Below are 26,343 nucleotides of genomic sequence, written 5' to 3'. Positions count from 1 at the left end.
CGGCGATGTCAACGATAGAACGTATGAGACCTGCATTTGCCTCCGCAACATCAAACCTCACGGCCAACGTCTGGAAGCAAATCCTCACAGCTAAGTCGGAGGTAGTACGGCTCAAATATAGACTACACCACGGCTGGAGCTAAACGGAACACTTCTTCTCGCGTCTTGATCAATACGATTCATCAAGTTTTACCAGACGAGATTACTCGGACCTTTTATTGGACTAATTCCACTATCGTCCTCCAAGTTAATGGCTGACTGAGCCATTCGCCGATGCCCATCCCTCAAAAACATTTCATCATCCTGCCGAAATCATCCGTCACAGCTGCTAGTACGAATCTGGGGCATAAGGAACAAAGTTATCTCCCAGCTAATCCTGGGTCCCTCTACGGCTGAGTAGACAATAACGAGGACAACCGACGACTTGAAAAAATTCCGAATCACCGAAAATATTTTCATGCGACCCATTCCACAACGACCTACTCTAATGATTGCTCAGATCAACGTTTCAACACTTAAGGTTATCTCCCAACAGGAAGATCTCCCCTCTGTAAAAAACATCTCTGAGTGACCGAACGGAGAGATCTACCTTATTAAATTTTGCAACGCGTTTTATTTTTTTCTATTATTATCAGTTATTGTTACCTGGAATTGAGTCACTATTTCTGCGTTTATAAAGTTCAGTATATAATAAAATAAATCAATCTAATGGTGTTAAAATTAATTAAAAAGTTACACTATCAGTTATGACTAAATAAAGTTATAATCGAACGATACCAAATTATAAAAACATATTTTTAATTTCATGTTCAAGTCGTGTTATTTACCTTTAGTCATCTTTAATGTTTGTAATTTTGCCTATACTTTTTATACTTTTAATATATTATTAATATATACTTATATATATATTATAATATATAATTAATTAATAATATACAGGATGGTTGGTAAAAATTTTCTTTTTTTTTTTTTTTTTCAATTTTTTCATCGAGACAACGATCTACAGTGAGATCCGTTATAACGTGACGTGATAAAGTGCACGCGTACCGAGCGAAAATTCAAAGTCGATTTTCTCGAAAACAAAGCCTCAAACGAAAAATTTTTATTCTAGTTACCAACCACCCTGTATAATTAATATATAATAATTAAAATTATAATTATAATATATAATAAAAATTATAATTGTAATTTACATATAAAATATATATATTATAATATATAATTTTAATATATACTTTTAATACATTTAATATATTTGATACTTTTAATTTGATATTTTGTTTACCTGAAGTTAGTTGAGTTTGTGTGTGCAGCGTACAGCAACGCCAACAGGTGCTGGAATTAGTTGGGTCTTCGGTGGCATCACCCGTTTGAGCTTCGATGCAAGACGCTCGTTGAAGTTTAAAAGTTGCAGTTCGGATGCCATTCTTGAATGTTGAGACTGCCTTGCTGCATTTGTTACTCAACTTCTTCAGGTACTCCCGAAGCCAGCGGCTCCAGAAGTGTTGCTTGAGTGTGTTTAGGTCTTGGATGGTGAGCAGCTCCTTTCAGATGATGCGTCCGAGATAGCGCTGATTCGGTGATTCGGTCTTCATTGGAGTCGTCGGTTGTCGTCGTCATCGTCTACTCAGCCGTAGAGGGACCCAGGATTAGCTGGGAGATAACTTTGTTCCTTATGCCCCAGATTCGTACTAGCAGCTGTGACGGATGATTTCGGCAGGATGATGAAATGTTTTTGAGGGATGGGCATCGGCGAATGGCTCAGTCAGCCATTAACTTGGAGGACGATAGTGGAATTAGTCCAATAAAAGGTCCGAGTAATCTCGTCTGGTAAAACTTGATGAATCGTATTGATCAAGACGCGAGAAGAAGTGTTCCGTTTAGCTCCAGCCGTGGTGTAGTCTATATTTGAGCCGTACTACCTCCGACTTAGCTATGAGAATCTGCCTCTAGACGTTGGGCGTGACGGTTGATGTTGCGGATCCAAACACAAGCCTCATACGTCTTCTCGCTGACGTCGCCGAAGCGGTGTAATTAAATCTCTTTTGCGGACTCGATTATTCTCCTACGTTGGAACGTGGTCTTGTTCCGTAGTGATAACTGGGGATAATATCTGTTCCACTCTGAATGTATGTCTACTGGAGGGCATTCGTCCCAATCGATCTTCCATTACCAAATTCGTTGTAGCAGCTTCTTTGCTCGATCAGCGGCGCGAACAACTCGAGCGAGTAGTAAGTTTGGTTATGTCGGAATTGATTACTTGTTTCGTGAGTAGGGAAATGGTGGGTGTAGCCTTAATTGAGTAGAGGATGGAATTGTCGATGGCGTTCCAGAAGACGCCAAGAGTTTTCAATGTTGAATGATGTCTGTGCTTAGCTTGGAATGTATGATGTTCATAAGAACGGTGTCTGATGTGTTGGCGCTCCTAAGTTCTTCCACGCGCCTAGATACTGCTTCATCGTGTCGACCAAACACTCCAGGCCTTTCGATGATTCCTTGGTCAGTTTCGGACAGTTTTGAATCGCATCCCAGTGGCGTAGATTGAGGTTAGGTTATGAACAATCGAACTTCTCCTTCAGAATGGCGATTGCGTCGATGTAATTAGCGTCAGTAGTGTTCAACGATTGAATGCAGTACGCGACTCTTCCCATTACAGTGGACTGGAGATACTGTAGCTTTTGTAAGGGTGTCGATTAGTCGTTGCGCTCCATTGTTACAGAAAAGATGTAGAAAATATTCCAATTTTCGATGGCTGCTTCGAATGCGGGTAGATGTAGTTCTGTCACTTTCATTGCCATCGGCCCAGAGATCGCGGATGATCTGCCATTTATGGATGTCGAGGGGGATGATGGTCGCTCATTTTCGATGAGATTCGTTAATCATGCCACCAGGGCGTGATATTCGCGTAATGCATCGGATTGTCTGGCGTGTTCATCGTCGTCGAACTCTTCTAGCTGGTCCTGGATAATACCAGGCTTTACGTGTCGTCGATAGATGTGTGATTTCACTTTAAAAGAGCCTCTTCATGCTGGCCGAACGTCACTGACTTGACTATTTAACACACACAACTGTTTATTCGCAACACTTTTTAAAGACTAGGAGTCTCTGTAACGATGCGTGTTGAGTGCGTATATGTTTTTTCGGAGACTCGAATGAAAGTGTATCCTGACCGAAGAGTGGATGACTAGTGAAGTTCGACGATGGTGATATTGAGAAGGAAAACTATCGATGGGTGTGTCTACAGCCCGAGACGAGCGGATTGGTTGATGGCAATTTTCTTTAAGAAAGTGAGGGTAACGACTATCCCTGCCAATTGGTTGAAGAAATGCGTTGGGGGGTGAAGGAAGGGTACTGGCCGCCTCCGACCGAAGGTCGCACTTTGTCTGAAAACGGCCTTGGAGTACCGTACAGGGGAAATCCCGCTTGTCCCGTATTATACCTTAAAGAGCAATGAACATTAGGAGCCTGGAACCTGAAGGATGCAATAGACTTAGTTGCAATAAAGAGAATTTTAAATGGGGCAATAATGCTTCCTTGGGTTACCCCGGGTCCGAGACAATATATTTGAACGGATATTGACCATCTTGACCGATGGATGAATGAGAATATTATGGTTGAGTTACAGAACGTACAACTCCTGTTTATATTGTAACAAAATGAAAATATTTATATGTTTTAGACACTGATAAATTATCCAATATAATGATGAAATCATTTTTCTCGTGACAACTTCTACATTTCTTACTATAATTTTATTTAGATTATTTGCAAAATTAAAACCGTCAGATGGATAACATTTTAAATTATAATATCATATAGTAAATCTTCCCTGATCTCTACTTTGCGATAAAATAATTACGGTTAATAAAAAATATTATTTTTAATAATTACTTTTATTATATAAAAATATAACTTTCCCTAAAAATTTAAAGATCATAAAATAAAATATCGCTAATGATGTTTATTGCAATATGGATAATTCAAATTCCATTTAAAAACATTGTAAAAAAATGAAATTAGATTATAATAAATTGTAAGAAATGTGTATGATCTTGATTTGATATCTTGATTAGACCATCGTAGGAAAAAATAATATACGGAATATAACATATTTTATTATATAAAAATATAACTTTCCCTAAATATTTAAGGATCATAAAATAAAATATCGCTAATGATGTTTATTGCAATAAAGTAATGGATAATTCAAATTCCATTTAAAAACATTGTAAAAGATGAAATTAGATTAGATTAAATTGCAAGAAATGTGTATGATCTTGATTTGATATCTTGAATAGACCATCGTAGGAAAAAATAATATACGGAATATAACATATTTTATTATATAAAAATATAACTTTCCCTAAAAATTTAAAGATCATAAAATAAAATATCGCTAATGATGTTTATTGCAATATGGATAATTCAAATTCCATTTAAAAACATTGTAAAAAATGAAATTAGATTATAATAAATTGTAAGAAATGTGTATGATCTTGATTTGATATCTTGATTAGACCATCGTAGGAAAAAATAATATACGGAATATAACATATTTTATTATATAAAAATATAACTTTCCCTAAATATTTAAGGATCATAAAATAAAATATCGCTAATGATGTTTATTGCAATAAAGTAATGGATAATTCAAATTCCATTTAAAAACATTGTAAAAGATGAAATTAGATTAGATTAAATTGCAAGAAATGTGTATGATCTTGATTTGATATCTTGATTAGACCATCGTAGGAAAAAATAATATACGGAATATAACATATTTTATTATATAAAAATATAACTTTCCCTAAATATTTAAGGATCATAAAATAAAATATCGCTAATGATGTTTATTGCAATAAAGTAATGGATAATTCAAATTCCATTTAAAAACATTGTAAAAGATGAAATTAGATTAGATTAAATTGCAAGAAATGTGTATGATCTTGATTTGATATCTTGATTAGACCATCGTAGGAAAAAATAATATACGGAATATAACATATTTTATTATATAAAAATATAACTTTCCCTAAATATTTAAGGATCATAAAATAAAATATCGCTAATGATGTTTATTGCAATAAAGTAATGGATAATTCAAATTCCATTTAAAAACATTGTAAAAGATGAAATTAGATTAGATTAAATTGCAAGAAATGTGTATGATCTTGATTTGATATCTTGAATAGACCATCGTAGGAAAAAATAATATACGGAATATAACATATTTTATTATATAAAAATATAACTTTCCCTAAAAATTTAAAGATCATAAAATAAAATATCGCTAATGATGTTTATTGCAATATGGATAATTCAAATTCCATTTAAAAACATTGTAAAAAATGAAATTAGATTATAATAAATTGTAAGAAATGTGTATGATCTTGATTTGATATCTTGATTAGACCATCGTAGGAAAAAATAATATACGGAATATAACATATTTTATTATATAAAAATATAACTTTCCCTAAATATTTAAGGATCATAAAATAAAATATCGCTAATGATGTTTATTGCAATAAAGTAATGGATAATTCAAATTCCATTTAAAAACATTGTAAAAGATGAAATTAGATTAGATTAAATTGCAAGAAATGTGTATGATCTTGATTTGATATCTTGATTAGACCATCGTAGGAAAAAATAATATACGGAATATAACATATTTTATTATATAAAAATATAACTTTCCCTAAATATTTAAGGATCATAAAATAAAATATCGCTAATGATGTTTATTGCAATAAAGTAATGGATAATTCAAATTCCATTTAAAAACATTGTAAAAGATGAAATTAGATTAGATTAAATTGCAAGAAATGTGTATGATCTTGATTTGATATCTTGATTAGACCATCGTAGGAAAAAATAATATACGGAATATAACATATTTTATTATATAAAAATATAACTTTCCCTAAATATTTAAGGATCATAAAATAAAATATCGCTAATGATGTTTATTGCAATAAAGTAATGGATAATTCAAATTCCATTTAAAAACATTGTAAAAGATGAAATTAGATTAGATTAAATTGCAAGAAATGTGTATGATCTTGATTTGATATCTTGATTAGACCATCGTAGGAAAAAATAATATACGGAATATAACATATTTTATTATATAAAAATATAACTTTCCCTAAATATTTAAGGATCATAAAATAAAATATCGCTAATGATGTTTATTGCAATAAAGTAATGGATAATTCAAATTCCATTTAAAAACATTGTAAAAGATGAAATTAGATTAGATTAAATTGCAAGAAATGTGTATGATCTTGATTTGATATCTTGATTAGACCATCGTAGGAAAAAATAATATACGGAATATAACATATTTTATTATATAAAAATATAACTTTCCCTAAATATTTAAGGATCATAAAATAAAATATCGCTAATGATGTTTATTGCAATAAAGTAATGGATAATTCAAATTCCATTTAAAAACATTGTAAAAGATGAAATTAGATTAGATTAAATTGCAAGAAATGTGTATGATCTTGATTTGATATCTTGATTAGACCATCGTAGGAAAAAATAATATACGGAATATAACATATTTTATTATATAAAAATATAACTTTCCCTAAATATTTAAGGATCATAAAATAAAATATCGCTAATGATGTTTATTGCAATAAAGTAATGGATAATTCAAATTCCATTTAAAAACATTGTAAAAAATGAAATTAGATTAGATTAAATTGCAAGAAACGTGTATGATCTTGATTTGATATCTTGATTAGACCATCGTAGGAAAAAATAATATACGGAATATAACATATTTTATTATATAAAAATATAACTTTCCCTAAATATTTAAGGATCATAAAATAAAATATCGCTAATGATGTTTATTGCAATAAAGTAATGGATAATTCAAATTCCATTTAAAAACATTGTAAAAGATGAAATTAGATTAGATTAAATTGCAAGAAACGTGTATGATCTTGATTTGATATCTTGATTAAACCATCGTAGGAAATAATAATATACGGAATATGACAGATATTATAGTCACAAATAAAATTATAATATATGTGGATAATATTCCTCAACATAATATCACTATAATGCAGAACATCAACACTTCAGTTAAAGCATAAATGTTCCACAATAAATTTTATAAGCAATGACGTTGCATTTTTAAATTCAATAATTCCATCAACTATTACTTTCTAATTTATTTAATTTACTCCAACTAAAATGAAACTCGCCTTTTCTAGATGACATATTTTCAACCCTGCAACATTCACCACGTTAAAGATAAAGAAAATTAGAATTTCGTCTTTCAAAGGAATTAAACATGCATTTTTCCGGGTCTTTGATCAAAACAGTGAAAGAAAAAAATCTGACAGAAATGGTAAAAAACTTTTGGCGGAAATGATATAAAGCAGGAGTAAGAGAGATGAAATTTTCAGCAAATATTTCCCCCGCGATGACAAAAATATCACCGACTGCGCTTTCACGATGGCATTAAAAACTACCAGCACGTTGGTTACTTTTTGCTTTTATTAAAGCATCGTGTTCCGCCTTTTGAATAATGTATCGCACGGTTACTGGATACCTGTATATGTACTTTTAATGTCGTGTCCCTTCAAATCCCCATTAATCATCCCCTTTAGGATATTCTTGGCTTAGCTAATCAACGATTATATCGGTTCGTACCTCGTTATGTGAACTTTCAAGACGATACTGCTGTCGTAAGTGTGATCCTCGATGATCGAACCAGCAAACGTGTGCTATCTTTTTTGGATATTTATTTTTTTATATAATAACGATGGAAGTTTTATGATTATACAGAGTGTTCAGTAAAGAACGTTCTATGAGCAAACTAATAAACGATATTGGGCATTGATCAATTACCATTTTTAATTCTGTTGCCATCCAGGAATATTTTATGTTTCAATGTAGCTTTCATTTCAACGTAAAAGAAGAACGTAAAGTTTTTTTTTCTATTTATTTATTTAAATTTTACAATTTGTCCAGTAGGACATTTGGTAAAATGTTATATCTTGGTGTTGTAATAATATAACATGTGGGTGGTTACTCCCAGCGGGGTACCATCTTCGTGTTTGTTAGGTTATGTCCTTTGTGAGATCTGTTGGGAGTTTCCTTATTAGTCTTCTTTCTATGTTTGATGGAACGTAAAGTGAAGAACGTAAAAGCGTTAATTCCATCAAATTATTAATACCTACGATTAATTTCCGGTATTCTTAAAATTATTATAATTACATTGCGAATCTCTATACATTTCCAAAATATTAAAGGGTGAAAAACTCCACAAAATGCATATAGTGTTCAATAACATATAAAATCCAAAAAATATAAATCGAAAATAAAATGCCATTATATTTAGTAGATGAAAAAAAAATTTCTATTTAAATTCTATTTGTTTAGTTATGCTCATAAAAATATAAAAATGCATAAACATCCGCAGATTAGATATGATATTATGAATCAACAAGATTGATTCTTGTCTCGAAACTCGCGTGACTATTGACAGTTTCAAAATTTACTTCTATCAAAGTTGGATATCAATATCCAAGAAATGATGTCAGGTCTAGAACTCGTGGTTTAATTTATCTGTAAAATTCAGAAATGAGATGTCTAAACATATTGTTAAATTAATTACAGAAATATCTATTTAAAGAATTTGCTAATCTTTAGTACAGTAAAATTGCATATACCTACAAATCTTTGTGTAATGTAAGAATTTACGAGGAAAAATCTTCAACCCGGAAATACAGAAAATTATGAAATTTTGAGGATATATAGAATATATATGTATAGGTATGTATAACGCCATTTTCTTTGCTGCTCAACGTCACTCAAGGGAGGTAAAATAGAATTGTGACTGAATATTATTTTCTCTCCATTGAAGTTCGAGATTGTTAATGGCATATCAGAATTCCGTTAAAATTAATTGAAGAACCTCTTGAATCGTGCATAACACACCTTCGTATATGTTGGTGTTATCGAGTTACAATGTTTCAGACAATTTTCTCCTAATACCTCTTTGTGGAATTAATTACATGATACAATTTCATATACAGGGTGGTTGATAACTGGTAGTACAAGCGGAAAGGGGGTGATTCTACGCGAAAAAAGAAGTCGAAAATATAGAATAAAAATTTTTCGTTTGAGGCTTTGTTTTCGAGAAAATCGACTTTGAATTTTCGCTCGGTACGCGTGCGGTACGTTATAACGGATCTCACTGTAGATCGTTATCTCGATGGAAAAATTAAAAAAAAAATAAAAAAAAAATTTTTATTCGATATTTTCGACTTCTTTTTTCGCGTAGAATCACCCCCTTTCCGCTTGTACCACCAGTTACCAACCACCCTGTATAGTGATCAATAATTTGTATAGAAAGTGTGTGGTTCATGCAAGATAGCGTTCGACCATAAGAGTAAGTTAGAAAAAATTTACGAAATGTCCAGCTGGACAAACTGTAAATAAAAAAAAAATCCTCAAGAATACTGAATGCGTATGTGATTTTGGACACCAGTGTACAGCTTTGAATGCGTGAAATTTGTATAAACATTGTTTACATGTACTATCATATATTATTTATTTATGGAGGCAAAGGATCAGAAAAAACATTAATCCTTTCTATTCAAAAATTTCATGAGGTTTTCGATGTGCTGTTATGAATTTTAATGAATAGATAGGTATAATGTTTAATCTACAATTTTTCTTCAAAACATCGCGCAGGATGGTTTACGCCTTCGAATATAATCTTCTCTACGACTTGTACCAGGTAAGCTGTTGTCTATGTATCGTTCAATTGGAGGATTTCTGTGCACTCAGCTGCTCAGTTTGACTTTCGTCCGTGTAAGAACGTTCAAAATCTTGCATTTTCAGGAGTCGTAATTGCACGACGTCCGAACTAGTCGGTTGAAGCCTTAATTTATGGCACCTTTAATCCTTAATTTATGGCATGTGACAATAGGTCGAAGGACAGGCGGTCTTCATTGTCTTACACTTATTATGCCACAGGTAATGCTACGGGTAATACCATTCAAACCGATCGTCATTTTTCGAAGTTAGTAAGAATATTTTGCAGAAAGGAAGGAAAATAATGAGAAATGAAACAAAAGAAGCAATAAATGGTAAAAGAAATATTATTTTAAATTTATATAACCAAGGAAAATCTTGTCCGTAATAAATTATTAACAGAAGCCATTTTGCCGTAAAAAGTGTAATTAGACAATTATTATTAACAGAAGCCCTTTTACCGTAGAAAAAATGATTAAACAATTTTTTTGCGAAGAAGATTTAACAAATGCTACACGAAACGGATGTCTTCCGAGAGCTTATAGACGAGAAAAAAGTCCTCGGAAATATCTGGAACAGTGCAAAAATAAATCTAACACAGAAATAGATCCCAATTTCAATAGTTCGAAGAACGCTCAAAATCTGCTGGATATGAATCAAGAGTTGCAAAACGAAAATCATGCAGTAAAAAAATTAATAAAAAAAAGTCATTGAAGTTTGTTATTAATTATGTACAAAAAAAACATTCTGGAACAAGATACTGCTTTCAGACGAAAGCAAATCGAATATTTTTTAATGTGGTGAATAGGTTTTAGTTTGGTGAAAATCGAATACTGAATTAGATAAAAAAAACTATATCCAAACCGTCAAATACGGGTGAGATGGGGTGATGATATGAAGGTGTATGTGCTCTTCTCGTGTAGGAGAGCTTATTTTTATCGAAAATACCACGGACAAATATAATTAGTTAAATATCTGGAAGCAGAAGTTTGGAAAAAGGCGGAAAAATAAAATTTATGTTAAGATTATTATTTTCAACGGGATAATGATTCCACACACATAACCTATATTATTAAACAATTTTTAAAAATCATTTTTAATACACCGTATATGTTAATGACTCTCACAATCCTCAGACCTAAATTCTATTCAGCATCTTTGGTTTGAATTAGGAAGAAGGATTAAGACACATCATATTAATAAACGCACCCGAACTGGCAGCGGAAACGATCAACACATCAAACATAGAAAGAAGACTAAAAAGAAAACACCCAACAGATCTCACAAAGGACATAACCTAACAAACACGAAGATGGTACCCTGCTGGGGGTAACCACCCACATGTTATATTATTACAACACCAAGATATAACATTTTACCAAATGTCCTACTGGACAAATTGTAAAATTTAAATAAATAAATAGAAAAAGAATATTAATAAGTAAGATCTGAAGAAAGTGCTCCTTGAGGAATGGTATAAAATAGATCAAAAAGTCACAAAAAAATTAGTACATTCAATATCAAATCGTCTGAAAATTGACATAAAGAAGTAGGATTACATACTAAATATTAAATCAATTATTATAATAAATTTATGTAACAAAATCGCAAGTGTGCCGATACTTCTGTTTCGCTGAACACTGTGTGTATTCTACCTTTCTTCTGTATTATAATTATTTTTTAAATTTGTAATTATATGGTATACCATGGTAAACTTTAGAATCGACAGTTATACTTTACAAAAAGATTAAATAGGGAATCACATTCTTTACAGATTTACGAAGAATTTTATACGAAGATCCGGAGTGTGTCAATATTTTTATTTGGTACCGTACACAAGCTCGTAAAAGTGTTCGCTGAACCGCAGCGGTTTCAGTAATGGCACGCTACGTAAATATGTGACTGTAATATATTTATATATATTATAAAAAAGTCAGTTTTATATACATATGTATATTCGTATAGAATTAATGAAATTTTAATATCATTTTCCAAGAGAATGGTTAATATACGACCCATAGTTCGTCGAAACAAATGTCGAAAAAATTTGTATATGAAAATGTATTATTAAAATAGATATTAACAGAAATAAAATAGATATTAATACAATTAAATATATATTGATGTCGCTTATCTTCATTGACTACGAAATCATATTTGTTTATTTACTCATGTGTTACGGTTTAAAATTCCCGCGGAAAAATACGCGGCAAAATATAATAGATAATATTGTATACGTATACAAAAATGTACAACTAGGATTAAATTTGAAGAACACCAATATATAACAATTAAAATATTTGTAAAACAAATTGCAATTATGGATTCTGAATTTCCCGATCCTGATGAAGAATTTGATTTAGTTCACGAAGATGAATATGAAGTTTTAAAAGAAATTGAAGGTATACGAATTATAACCTTGCTGTCATAACTTCTTATAAATTTATGTAAATGATCTAAGAATTTGTGTATAAGAAATAGGAAACTTTGTTTAATAGGATATTCTATCCTATTATTTAATAAATTTTTTGTTTATTAATGTAAAAAGTTAGTAAAAAAAAGTGTAAGTTAATTAAAGTCACAAAATAAATGTAATTACAAATTTAAATTACTTTTAGAGCTTGAAAAAGAAAAAGGAGAACAGCCTCAAGAAGTTCAGAATTTGCAGGAGAAACCGAGAGAAGATGAATTGAATACTGTTATATCAAATCTATATAAGGAATTAAATACTCCTACATCTAGTAAATACAATGAATTATGTATTTCCGGTACTAGTAAAATTATTGAAAGCAATGACAGTTTTGGTACAGATATTACAAAAAAGAGAAATTATAATGAACTTTTTGGTGATATCTCAGATATATTAGATGTAAATGATTTTGGTATGTATCTTCATATAAATTAAAACATTCATATATATGATAAATCATTGTATTTGAATTATAGCTAATATTCAGGAACCAAAAGAAAAGAAACCACGATGGAATGAACCTCAAGAAATTATCAAAGTGGTAGTAGATGCTAAGGTTAAGTTTAATGAATGTGACAGTGGAGTTTCTTTTAACAGAAAAGATGTTGAAAAGTATGTTAAAAGAGAATACGCTAACTTTTATACTTGAAAGTAGTAAAAGATTCATATTATTTGCTTCATAATTTTATTTAGCAAGAGAGAGTCAATATCATTGAGAGTTCCCCGTTGGAATTTTATTGCTCTAACTAGGCCACATGATGCACAACGTATTTATATAAGAGTAAAAAATAATGAGCAAAGTAAAATTAAAAAAAATACAGATTCAATTTCTAACTTATTGTCAGTACCATATAGTCAACTTAAAACTGCAGCTGAAGAAATTGTAAGTGACTTGAAGATATATATTATCTCTTCTTTCAACATATATTGCAATAACTTTAATGACATGCATATTGTAAGAATTTCAAGTCTTTTTGTAGATATTACAGAATGTTAAGCGTGCCAGTTCTGAAATTCCCTACCTTGCTGCTACAAAATCTGCTAAAGATGATGAACTATGGGTTGATAAATATAGACCTAGATCTTACATGGAGTTACTTTCAGATGAAAGTGTAAACAGACACTTATTACATTGGATAAAACTTTGGGATAAAATAGTATTTAATCGAAATTATGTTAATAACAAGAAGAAAAAAGTAAATTTTACATTTAGAAATAAAAAATTTATGGATGAAAAAGCTTTTCAGGAAGTAGATAGTAAAGGTTTCCCAATTCAGAGAATTGTGCTACTTAGCGGACCACCTGGATTAGGAAAAACTACGTTAGCCCATTTAGCAGCCAAACATGCTGGCTATAATGTAGTAGAAATTAATGCAAGTGATGAAAGAAGTCCAGATGCATTTAGGTAATTTACAATTAAAATTAATATCCAACTAAAATCGCAAATTTGTATAGATATGTATTGTTAAATATAGACAAGTCCTTCTTGCATCAACACAAATGAAAGCAGTAATGGGAAACGATCCAAAGCCAAATTGTTTAGTTTTAGATGAAATTGATGGTGCACCAGCTGCATCAATTGATCTTCTTCTTAAGTTCGTACAAGGTAAATTAGTTTCAAAAGGAAAGAAAGATAAGACGAAAACTGCTAAACAATCAAATTCTTGTCACCGTCCTGTAATATGCATCTGTAATGAACCATATACTCCTTCCTTAAGGTAAATTTCTAATACAACTTATTTGTATGATTCATATACTTCTATGCACGAATATTAATTTTATTTTATATTTATTATAGAGCTCTTAGAGCAGTTGCCCTCATTATACCAGTACCAGAAGTAAATGCTACAAAAGTAGCAGACAGATTAATGGAAATATCACAAAAAGAAAATTTAAAAGTAAATCCTGATGCACTTTTAGGATTAGTAAAAGTATCTGGTTGCGATATTAGATCATGTCTAGGAGCATTACAATATATGGGTGGTATTAGTTTAGGCGACAATTTATCTTTTGCATTAAAAGATAGTAGAAAAGGATTGTTCGACTCGTGGAAACAAATATTAAAAATACCCATGAATAGAAATGGTATACTACCTCTTTCAGAAAGAGTTCAACTTGTACTAAAGACTGTGCAAAATGGTAAATTATTTTTATAGTAATATTATTAATACAAATTTTTAAGATATTAGTAACATTTATTTTTTGCTTTAGGAGAAACAGAAAAATTAGCTCAAGGCATATTCCATAATTATCCAGAAACTTGTAGTGATAATTTGAGTTATATAGCATTATGTTTACAATGGTTTCAACTTTTTGATGAAATTTTATCTCTTGTTGCAAGTCTTCAAACTTGGTCTGTTATGCCTTATATAAATTATACATTCGTTGCCTGGCATTTATATTTTGCAACCGCAGGAAATATTAAATTATCCTATCCTTCCATTGCATATGAAGTAAGAATTACATATATTGTATATATAATTATCATATATACATATGATATGATCTAGACTCATAAATTTAATTAAAAAATTCAATTTTCCTAGATGAGTCAGAAACATGCAAGGAACGTTGGTATTCTAACTGCTGTTCAACGAAGTAGTGGTCGTAACAGTGTAATTTTAACAATCGACATTGCTCCTTTTCTTCCGGATTTATTATCTCCGCAATTACGAACAGTTTCTGGACATTTACACTCAGACAAAGAGAAGGATGATCTTAATCGATTAGTGAATATTTTAATTGATATTGGCCTCACATTCATTCAAGAAAAGAATCTTGATGAAAGTTATGACTACAAACTAGATCCGTAAGTTAGAAAAGTGTAGTCTAGATTCGTATGTAAAATGTACAAATTAATTATATTTTTTCAGTAATATATTTGAAATAGGCATTTTTCCGGATTGTAAGTATCATCGAACACTCACATATACAGTGAAACAAATAATTGTTCAAGAGTTAGAAGCTGAACGATTACGACGAGCTGAAAATGCAGTAAAAAATACAAGATCTATTCAAAGTAAAAATGAAAGAATTACAAATCATAATGTTATAACCAATTCAACATCAGATCCTGTCACCAAGATATGCAATAATGCAGCTAGCAATACTAATGTTATAGAGCAATCTAAAAATCTTCAAACGAAAACAACAGAAACAGTAATAATTTCTACGTTTCTTTTAATGTTATTTAATTCCTTTTCAACATAAATATTACAAAAATAATGATAATTACAGAAATATAAGGATTTCTTTGGAAGAATTATTACAATCGATCAAGATAAACACAACAAATTGGATAAAGAATCAATTAATTCGTTAAATCGTTTAACAAAGAATGGTGTATGGTATAAATACAAAGAAGGTTTTAGCAATGCAGTTCGCCGAAAAGTTAAAATGAGGAATCTTCTTTAAATTATTAAATTTAATTTTTTATTATTTTTATTATTATCATCATTATTCTGTGTTATAAAAAGTGTGCTTTTATTTGATTTCAGAGCTTGACATGTATTTTTCCAAACTCCTCATATATGTGAAAGCATTGTTTGTTATAACAAATATACCTTAGACTACTAAAAAACTTCATCAACTATATTTTTGGACCTAACAGATTCCACTTTTAGCTCCTTTATATTAAAATATTTCCTCTTAGACATACATCGGTATAAAAATAAAAAAATAAGCAAGAATGTATTTATCATTTCCTTTTCTTGACTCTTCACATATATTTTGAAAAGTGTACATATGTGACCCCGATTTTTAATTGGAAAATATTCTAATTTGTATATTTTAGTCCATTGTCAATTAATTTCTAACTAACTTTGGTTGTTGATTATTATAATGAACACCTTGTATAGAATTCTAATTCTATATAACTTTGAGTTAGAAATTATTGATTTCATCTAAACAAACAGATACGAATGATTTAGTTAACTCATTCTTCAATACTTAGATTCAATACTTAGATTAGCATGGTTCCTCGAAAAACGGAACGCCGGGTGTGCTTTTACGCCCGTACACGTAAAAATCCATCACTGCAGCGTTGACAAAGAACCTTTCAAACAAACGCCCCAATTTGAAATAGACCTCTTTGAACAGTGTATCGATGAAATATTCTTTATGTGATGTATTCTTTATGTGAAATTTATGATATTTCATTGATATATCCGGTACATCGTTGTTGCAACACTTTTTGATCGGTGAACAATTTACGAATAAAACATCTTGTCACGATTAATGTTGCTTTTGTGATATCTATGCTACGTGCTTCTCGTTTAACCCAACCGAAATTGTAGTATTAAATCGATTTTTCATCCGACTTTATTTCATATTCTGCACAAGTTTTCTTCAAACCCAAATAGTTTCATTAAAGTTTATTTCTTGTGTCTCATGGAAAGAAGAAACCAGATATTACTTATTTCAACTTTCAGTAGATTATTTGTGTGTTTTTTTCTTTCTATCTTAATGAAAACCATTAGTTTCCACAATAACCTAAATTTTATTTATTATTAATTTAATTTCTCATATCCATAATAGAAAAATATGTAATATTCGTATATCGTCTATGCATTTGCTTACGAAAAGGAGTAACATCAGATTTAAAAAATGTTTTCTCTGTGAAACCATTAAATATATTTGATGTACGCTATATACTCCGTTGATAAATATTCGGGCACTTACGTATTTTTGGATTTTGCATAATCATCTTACGAATTTAATTTCTTTTATGAACCTACTATGTTACCGTACAATCTTTTACGTTTTACATAAAAATTAATTATTCTTCTGAATCGGTCGTTCCTAGCAATCCGTCATCTACATATAGGATCAGTATGAGTTCCTTGCCATTCTTATCTCGGATGTACAACATCGCTTGTTTGCAATCCCAGTCTCACAAGCAATTCTGCAAAGCGCTTGTTTTTGAAACCTATTTCAGCCTATACAAACTTTTACTGAGTAGGCTAACCCTATTGGTACTATCGCTATAACGTTCTGGTTGTTCCATGCATATGGTCTTGTCGAATTTTGAATATAGGAATACCATTAACACATTGAATGTCAAATATATCTGTTTACTATACTCAGAACTGAACATATTGTGCTCATCTTTACAATTGGGCTAAACGTTTGACTGTAGTCTATGTTTTGACACTGATTGAATCCTTTAATGATTAACCTTGCCTTGTATTTGTCGATCGTGTCATCGGGATTTCTTTTCACGCGAATAGTTCATTTGCACGGTACCGCATCACATTTCTTGGTAGATCCATTAACTTTCACATCTGATTTTTTTGTAGGGAGAACATTTCGACATTCACGGCTTCCCTCTATTTAGCGCTTTCTTTGCTGTTCATAGCAACTTTAAACGTTTCTGGATCTTCCGATCCGTTGACAAATTCTATCACTAACATAACATGATCGTCTAGATATCATGGTTACTTCAGTGTCGAGCAATCTGTAAAGGCTCTTCTTGTTAATGAATGCTGTTCATCTTCTTTGGTTTCGTATTCGTCGTCGCTGATCGTCTCTTCCTTTATTTTTGTTCGGTGTTATGGTTTCGGAATTGTTCAAGCATAGCGTGACCTCTCGTGTCTAACTCTTTTTGTCCATAGGGCGTTGTTGTCCTTATTTGTAACCTTACAAGTAGTAAATGTTATACATTCACACAGAACAGATCAGTATTTCGGGAGGTTTTCTATTCCGAGATAACCTACGCTATCGTCGAGATTGTCATTTCGGACCACTTTGCCTTGTGCGCGAGGATTTTCGCTGTTCATGTTCCGGTTGTCGTTTACACTTGAAGATATCGGTGTACTGGCTCGCGCAGGCTCAGGAGTTATTATTGGTACACTAACGCCATTCATCTTCAAACTGTGTTTGTACGGAACCGAGACGAGATGTCATCGATTTCGTCGAACCTTGCCACCACTTTCTGTCCCAATGAAGTATGAATTACTATCATCCTGATCTATAATTTTGGTGTACAATCACATGTCTATGATTCAAATCTTATCGCTTCTTTTTAATACAGAAAGTTTTTTCACGTATAGGTTATTGTACATTTTCTCCTGTTTATTTTTTCTGGCATTTTATTTAAGAGCTACTCTGTCGTATTCTATAAGGGGACCTAAGTTTTTTTAAATAATAAGGATATGAGATCGAATCTTTCTTGAATATATTAATTCTGCGGGCGAATAACCATTTTTTAACGAATAACAATACTGTTCTGTAGCTTAAGAGACCTATATTAACACTTAACCAACTGAATAGTGAGATCTTTCCTCTGTAAAGTACAATACTCAATAATAAGATCTCCCTTTTTGACTTTTGCAACGCGTTTTTTTTCTGTTTTTGTTTTTATTAGTTATTGTTTACCTGGAATTGTTCCTAATTAATTGCGTCACTTTTTCTGCTTTTATAAAGTACAGTATATAATAAAATACACCAATCTAGTGGTGTTAAAATTAATTAAAAAGTTACACTATCAGTTATGATTAAATAAAGTTATAATCGAACGATACCACATTGTAAAAAAATATTTTTAATTTCATGTTCAAGTCATGTTATCTACCTTTAGTCATCTTTAATGTTTGTAATTTTACCTATATTTTTTATACTTTTAATATATACTTTTAATTTGATGTTTTGTATAAACAACATGTGAAATCGCTAAACAAAATCATTACCGCAAAATATAATTGACCACTCAAATAATTTTTAAACTTCCTTATTTTTTAAGCAGTGAATATTAGTCCTCGATACTTGGAAAAATGCGCGGTCGAAAGCGTATAGGTTGACTTGTCCGAGCGCCGTGGAAACGTATAGCTCGCAGTGGCGCGCGCGGTTGACTAAGTATTAATATCATCGCATTTTGTTGTAGTACTTTTAGCAATTTTTATATTGGCACCATTGCTCCGTAAGAGCCTTGGCGAACTTGTTACATACAAGGTTGAAGTCATTCACAAACCGACGGAATCTGAATTAAAACTGTGTGTGGTATTCGCTTCTTACAATTTCGTGAATGCCAAATCTAACGAATGCTTTTTTACAGTTTTCTATTATCCGTGAGCAAATTTCAAGGAATCTGAAGTAATAGTCTGTTATGATCAAAAACCAGTGGTCTTTATGGCATAAGTCTAACCCTATCTTTTGCCAAGGAAGCTCGGGAAAGTCTTTTTTTTCACTCCATTATTTTTTTTTTTTATTTAATTTGTACTTTACAATTTGTCCAGCTGGACATTCGGTAAATTTTTCTAGCTTTATTGCTAATTAACATGTGGATGGCTACTCTCAGTGGGATACCATCCTCGAGTTTGTCTATTTTATTTTTTTAGTGAGGTCAGTGATTTTTTCAGTGAGTTTTTTTTAGTGAGGGGGGTGTTTTCTGTTTAGTGTTTTTTTTTTTATGAAAGTTCTTTTCTTGTATTTATTTGCATACCTGCCGATTTCTCCTTTGACCATTGGTATTGAGACGCGTTGGCAACTGTTACCTAACAATAGTTACTACTAATTCCCATAGATCGAATGCAATATCATTACAATGCAATATCCTTGTCCCGAGTCGAAGAATCATCTATTTTCCAGAAGGCAATCGCGTTCAATCCGGATGATCGGCTTTGTATCCGGTGTCTGGAGTCTGACAGTCTTAACGATGAAAAAGTTACTCAATGGTGGTCGGTTCTGGGTCTGCATTGATTTTCCTTTGTCATCACATCGAATACCATCTACTTGTTATCATTTTTCTTATAACCGATGTATTCTTCCCAGTAATCTATTTTTCTGTTACCTCGAATAGACGAACCGATAAGATACTTAGGAATAATTGAGATGTTAAATCATTGGGAATCAATACAGCGTGATGCAACATTTTATTTCTGATGTTTTGCGAGTTATTTACAGCACTTAAGGCGTACTGTTGCATGCTATCGGTACATTTTGTTATCCTGGTTCTCTTTAAATCAGACGATATATACATCGCTTCAGCATTCTGAAGACGCTTACTTGTTTCTAGATGTTGCTAATTTCCGATAAATTTGTCAACCAATTTTATCAGAAATTTGCACATTCTCTACTATCGCGCAAAGAAAATGGGAGTTAAGATAAGATTTAATTTGCATATCTAATTTGGGATAATCTCTTCTCGAGGGAGAGAGAAATAGAGAGAGACGGCCGTCAAATTTATAAATATTATTATATTTGTACCATTATGCACATACATAAACATTTTTTAAATATTATCATACAGCAATACAATTAATAATTTCACATATTTCCTATAAAGACTTGAAAGCATTGATTTTTCTATGTCTAATATACAGGGTGGTTGGTAACTGGTGGTACACGCGGAAAGGGGGTGCTTCTACGCGAAAAAAGAAGTCGAAAATATAGAATAAAAATTTTCTTTTTTCTTAATTTATTTCTTTTTTTTTTTTAATTTTTCCATCGAGACAACGATCTACAGTGAAATCCGTTATAACGTACCGCACGCGTACCGAGCGAAAATTCAAAGTCGGTTTTCTCGAAAACAAAGCATCAAATGAAAAATTTTTATTCTTTATTTTCGACTTCTTTTTTCGCGTAGAATCATCCCCTTTCCGCTTGTACCACAGTTACCAGCCACTCTGTATAGAAATGTACGAAATGTTGAGAATAAAGAGATACTTATTTTCCAAATCCTTCATTATAAATTCTTCATCGTTTTATTACATTTACACTGTGAAAACATTAAGAAAACAAATCATAGTAATTGTACGCGTGCGAACGCTCACGGTTGTAAATGGAATGACGGAGAAAAGGAGTTGCAAGCCAGACGGCTTGATGATTACATGATTACATAGTGAACTATATGAATTTATTGGATGCGTGACTATTAAGGGACTGTCCTTTCTGAATATCATACACAATATCGACTTTATATCGTGTCCGGCGGTCAAACAGCGACCCTTGAACTTCGTAAGACGGAGATGAAACGTACTCTACTATTGACGTCGCATAAGTGACTCTGTCGTGCCCGGCGGTTGGACCACGATCGTTGATCTTTGTAAGATGCAAATGGACCGTAATCTACGACTAACTATATGTAACTGACTGTCGTGTCCGGCGGTCAGACCACGACTTTTAGTTTACGTCAGATGGAAGACAACAGCTCTTGAGAATCGATTTCACGCATCTGCCCGGTTGTTGATCGCTTACGATGAGGGTGAAGGATAGAAGTTTGCTTCTTTTACCGAGTGGTTTGTAACACTGTTGGCCCTTCAAGAGTTCTAGACTCCTCCTAGGATTCACTCAGCAGTGTCATAGATCCTTACCTTTTCTATTGTCTTGAACAGTAATAACTTACACATCTTCACTCGATCTAGTAGCAATATTCAATTAAAAATAGGTAGTAATATTTATTTAAGAATTGAAAAGAAGTCATGCAGATGTCAATTGCTGACAAATGCTTTAAAACTCAAGGAAATAAAAGTTGAACGGTATCGCGAATCGAGATCGAATTAATATCTTCCCATGCGTTTCGTGTAATTCTTCATTCGTTTATGCGTTTATTCTTATTGTCAGAACTGATGAAGAGGGTTTAATTAGTACGTAATGAGAAGGATAATGGCGTCAAGTCGATGAACTCAATTTCAGAATGAAAAACGCCACCAACGAAAGAGAGATTAAGCTCGTTCTTTTTTTTTCTCTTCTTTTCCCTTTTTTTCTCTCTTTCTCTCTTTTTCTTCGATTCTCTATCGGAATCAAGTAATTCGGTCGAGAATAACACGGACGTATCGAGTGCAATTGGAAATTGATTAATTACTTAACATCAGCGGACCCTTGAAACAATTTGTTCTTGTGCAAAATTTCCTTTGTTACGAGACACGGAAAAAGATACAGAGGAAACTTTACGTGTTTGCATTTTAAATGAATTTAACTTAGTATCTTGTTTCCTGAAACGAAAGGATCTTGTAAAGGATAGTATTCTCTTTCATTCGACGAAAATTCTTTAAATTATGGTGAAAACTTATTTTGGAATTGTCATGTAAAATTATCATTTAGAATTTTTATTTAGATGTTACTATTAAGAATTATAATTAAATCTTTATTTAAATGTTCCTACTTAGAATTATTATTAGAATTTTTATCTAAATATTACTACAAATAGTGTACAGATACTGTTTTCTGCATTGAGTAAGAAATACTTATGCTATTTTCTTTTTATTCTATAATTAATATCTTTTTGAATTTGAGATAATAATGTAAGCGTAGATATAATTAATTTATTTAGTAAATTGTTAGATCACATGGATAGAATATATTAATAGCTTTGTTAAATAAATTTTAGCACTTTCACGTCCTGTGGCACCAATGTGATATCAAGTGCAGAACAACTATTAGTGTCCGGTGAAACTACGTTGGTGTTACGCGCAAGATATCTAAAGTTTACGAACTTGAAATTTTTTACCAGAAAACGTCGGTTACTGGTTAAGGTTACTAGTAAATTTATGCGAGCATCAAAGCGTTAATGTCACACGTCGACTACGTATATAATGGATGAAAATAGTATGGAGATTAAATGTCGTAAAAAATTATGTTTCAGTGGAGAAGGAATTCGGAATTTAGTTCGAAACTCTATCTACTTATTCTTAGGATAATTTAAGTAAATGTGTTTCATGATGCTTTGGTAATCACACGTTGATGGGTCAGATTTAAAAATTAAATGTGTATATGTTTAAATCTAGCTTGGCCAATTCCAGCAATAAGTTCGTTTAATATCATTTATTTATTTGGTTTGTATGAGTGACAATGATCGCGTGAATATGATAAAAAGAGAATATGAAAAGTAATGAATAGAGTGATGTGAGGATTCAAAAGATGAAACCAATAAGAATTTGCATAGTAATGGTTTATGAATATTGTAATTTTACAAAAATTAACATTTTATTTTTCATAGTTAGTATCTTTACTATGATAATAAAAGCTTTTAATAAGAAAAAATTTCTATTCAGGATTTAAGTAAGAATAAAGGAACATTTTGTATACGTATTAATATTTTCTTTTCTGATATATTAGAAATGTTTATAATGAAAGATATAAATGTTATGTTAATAATTAATTCAAACTTATGCAATATGACTGATTTAACTCGAAACACTGAAATAATCCGAAATGAATGAAATGTTTCAGACATAAAGTTTAGGTATGATATCGAGAGTGGTATACTATACCCTTGTCTATTTGACCTTGTAACGATATTGAAATGGTCCTGTGAAGGTCATATTAACATTTTTAAATATGAACCTGCTTTTTTTATAACATATGCTTGCAGCTGATATTGAGGCGTTTCCAAAACACTACACACTACAGCTCGTGTAACAAGTGTCATAGTATTTCTGAAAATGAGTATTTTATACCTGGTAGTTCGTTACTTTTTTCTAGATTTTATATTGATCCTATTTTCTTTCCCATCTTTCGTATCCAATTGGCTGCATGAAAAGACATATGTACAAACATTATATTGTACATCAGATACATAAAAATACATAGGAAGGTACAGAAAAAGTTATTCGTATTCAAACAGAGACACAAATGCTCGGAAACTTTCCTACTTGTCTTCCAATATCGTACTAAGTTTTATCACCGCAGCAAAATATTTCAATATTCTTTATACAATGACAAAATCAAGATAATAAAATGGTTAACCAATAGTTCAGATTCGATTTTTTAGCAGTTTTATAGATGAGATGGACAACGTGAAAAATTTTCTTAAATGTTACAAAATAAAAATGAACTTTGAGAAACAACAAATACTTTTTTCCCAACAACATTTTATTTATTCACTTTGTCACTATTTTCTCCTTGATAATAGAGGAAAGTTTAAATCCTTAAAAATTTTCTTCATATTAGATCGACTTAAATTTTCTATGTATTTTATATTTATAGTATCGGCAACTTATTTTCGAAAGTAATATAATTATTTCATATCCAACAGAATGCGTTTTTATTTTGCCTGATTCTTTCCTCCGTAATACGATAGATTGGTAGAGAAATTGGTACACAGATAGAACAACACTCGAGTAACGACTTCGAGTATCAGTTTTCCACTATCTTCTTAGACCATTGCCCGTATCGACCCTACAAAGTCATAGAATTAATTCAAAAGTAATCTGTACGCGGTCGAACTCGAACGAGATGCATCGAGACGAGTTGGCTCTAGCCAGAGTTAATTGCACGTACCAAGACAGACTATTCGGGAAGTTTTAACCCTTTCGTTGCTACGAGCGACTACAGTCGCTTTCCGCAAAATGTCACTAACATACTACGGGCGACTATAGTCGCTCTGCTTAAGATGCCACTGACGTATTACGGGCGACTATAGCCGCTTTGCGTAAGATGCCGCCTATTGTACATACGAGTATTGTACATCCTCAAGCCTTTTATTAACAATAAAATGGTGTAACAAGAGGGTAGTGTATATGTTGTCCTCTTTCCACAATGAAGAATTGGTTGACACGAAACGTCATCATCGCACACAAAAAATTATTAAAAAAACGAAGTGTGTTGTCGATTATAATCGATTGATGGGAACTGTGGAGTGAATCGCGATGCCAGTGCCAGATTTGCGATGTTGGCGTATGTGTAACACCATATTTCGAAAGATACCACACGCAATACTATTATTAAAAGCTATTAGTATCATACAATTATATTATATTATATCATATTGTCATATTCTGTAATGTTATTTGTTTCCAAATTGTGATTAACCCTTTCGCTTCGGGTGCCGCTTATAGGCGGCGCCAGCTAGATGACCTGTGGTTAACGGGTGCCACTTATAGGCGGCAACCACGCGACGATCGGCACCCCATATATCAGGTATACACCAATGCCATCTGTAGTCAATAATATATTTTTTCGTTACCGGCAGAGCATTTTCCGTTGATTTTATTGATATATTGGATTAATCGCTTCTTAAAAGTTACTTATTGTTGAAACAACATCAAAACATTTCACGCAATATATTTCATATATCCAAACGATCGTATAGTGTTTCATGCTAAAAAATCTATTAAATCCATTGACAGCGAAGCAAAGATTGTTTTATTATTGTTTTATTCAGCACAGTTGTTATTTAAGACTTAGGAAAACATTTATACAGCAATTACGCCACTGTGTGCATTTGTGGCGCGCGCCTCCGTATAGGGAGAGCACTTAGGCGGACTGGACTGTCGAAGTGAAAGGGTTAAAAGTGAGTGTGTTAAAAAGCTATAAATACTCTGTTTTGAAGAAAGTTTTTTTCTTCGAAAAACACCGTCAGAGCAGCTTGGTTTGCAGTGAGGCGTAAACGTGGCCGCTGAGATCTCTCTCGCCTACCGTGCACTGTTTTGTCGCCGCGGCTCGTTCAGCGAGAGTGCCGCAGCGAAGAAGCCGCCCGTAGCGGAAGGATTAAAGTTCAAATCGTTCAGCGTTAAATCAGTCGGTCGACCACCGATCGACGAACGATTTAATATCGTTTGAACATAACCACGAGAGCGGCAAACTATTTTCCGTGACGGAGTGCAGTCGCATAGGTGCACCCATGACGAGCGAATTCAATTCACATTTGAAAGAGACTCGTAAAGGTTTTCCACAATCTTAACATAACTTTTCTATTTATTCTGTTTAGAATAAAGTCGTCGTTTATTTCTCCACGATACTTAAGCTCTATTGCACATATGAATTTACTTCAACATTCATAACCTATTTATAAAGGAGGCACTTATAAAAATGAATTAATTTATTTCATAAAAAATAGAAAGCAATAGAACCAAACAAAGTACTAATAAATTGAACAGTTTTTAATTCAAAATCACTTTATTATTCGTGAAAATAATCTGTTGGATTTGCAGGATCTTTACTACAATTAGTTTATTTACAATAAATGGATTAAACAGATGTCGATTAAACAGGAAACGATGGTTGTTTAACGTGAACTAATCACAATAACGTATTATAATTTAGACAGCTACAATTAATTTGCAACTCTCGTCATTACGGTTCCAACGCTCTCTCTTACGCGGCCCACACTCTCTCGACAACACTAGCAACACTATCTCGAC

The 26,343-nt window shown here is 31.9% G+C and overlaps 2 protein-coding genes and 1 long non-coding RNA gene across 4 annotated transcripts in view; 2 read left to right on the top strand and 1 right to left on the bottom strand.

The window, feature by feature from the left end:
- The window catches only part of LOC138184168 (uncharacterized), a 353,608-nt gene that overhangs the window by 202,263 nt on the left and 125,002 nt on the right, over positions 1-26,343 (top strand). The gene's annotated exons all lie outside the window — the stretch shown is intronic.
- cutlet (chromosome transmission fidelity protein 18 homolog) lies at positions 11,744-15,875 on the top strand. Of its 2 annotated transcripts, XM_069121459.1 has the most exons (11): positions 11,749-12,197; positions 12,414-12,677; positions 12,742-12,877; positions 12,959-13,148; positions 13,246-13,670; positions 13,741-13,983; positions 14,064-14,404; positions 14,477-14,718; positions 14,812-15,074; positions 15,139-15,424; positions 15,503-15,875. In XM_069121459.1, the coding sequence occupies exons 1-11, from the start codon at positions 12,116-12,118 to the stop codon at positions 15,677-15,679; spliced, it is 2,649 nt and encodes an 882-aa protein (XP_068977560.1). In that variant the 5' UTR covers positions 11,749-12,115; the 3' UTR covers positions 15,680-15,875. The 2 variants fall into 2 exon arrangements, with proteins under 2 accessions (XP_068977570.1, XP_068977560.1); XM_069121469.1 differs by lacking the exon at positions 15,503-15,875 and having other exon boundaries at positions 11,744-12,197; positions 15,156-15,314.
- Positions 17,811-19,572, bottom strand: LOC138184214 (uncharacterized). Its single transcript, XR_011174287.1, has 2 exons — positions 17,980-19,572; positions 17,811-17,901 (listed from the first exon to the last, which is right to left on the bottom strand). It is a non-coding gene; the product is annotated as an uncharacterized LOC138184214 (long non-coding RNA).

The sequence above is a fragment of the Bombus flavifrons genome, chromosome 1, assembly GCF_040668555.2.
Source record: "Bombus flavifrons isolate JBK064 chromosome 1, iyBomFlav1_principal, whole genome shotgun sequence".
NCBI lineage: Eukaryota > Metazoa > Arthropoda > Insecta > Hymenoptera > Apidae > Bombus > Bombus flavifrons.
Note: the sequence above shows the minus strand (reverse complement) of the source record. Positions and strands in the feature narration are given on the sequence as shown.

Bases quoted from the DNA above. Each gene is read 5' to 3' on its own strand.
- cutlet (XM_069121459.1), top strand. From the start codon at position 12,116: ATGGATTCTGAATTTCCCGATCCTGATGAAGAATTTGATTTAGTTCAC. The intron at 12,198-12,413 runs GTATACGAATTA...AATTACTTTTAG, and splicing joins AGTTTTAAAAGAAATTGAAG to AGCTTGAAAAAGAAAAAGGA. The intron at 13,149-13,245 runs GTAAGTGACTTG...GTCTTTTTGTAG, and splicing joins AAACTGCAGCTGAAGAAATT to ATATTACAGAATGTTAAGCG.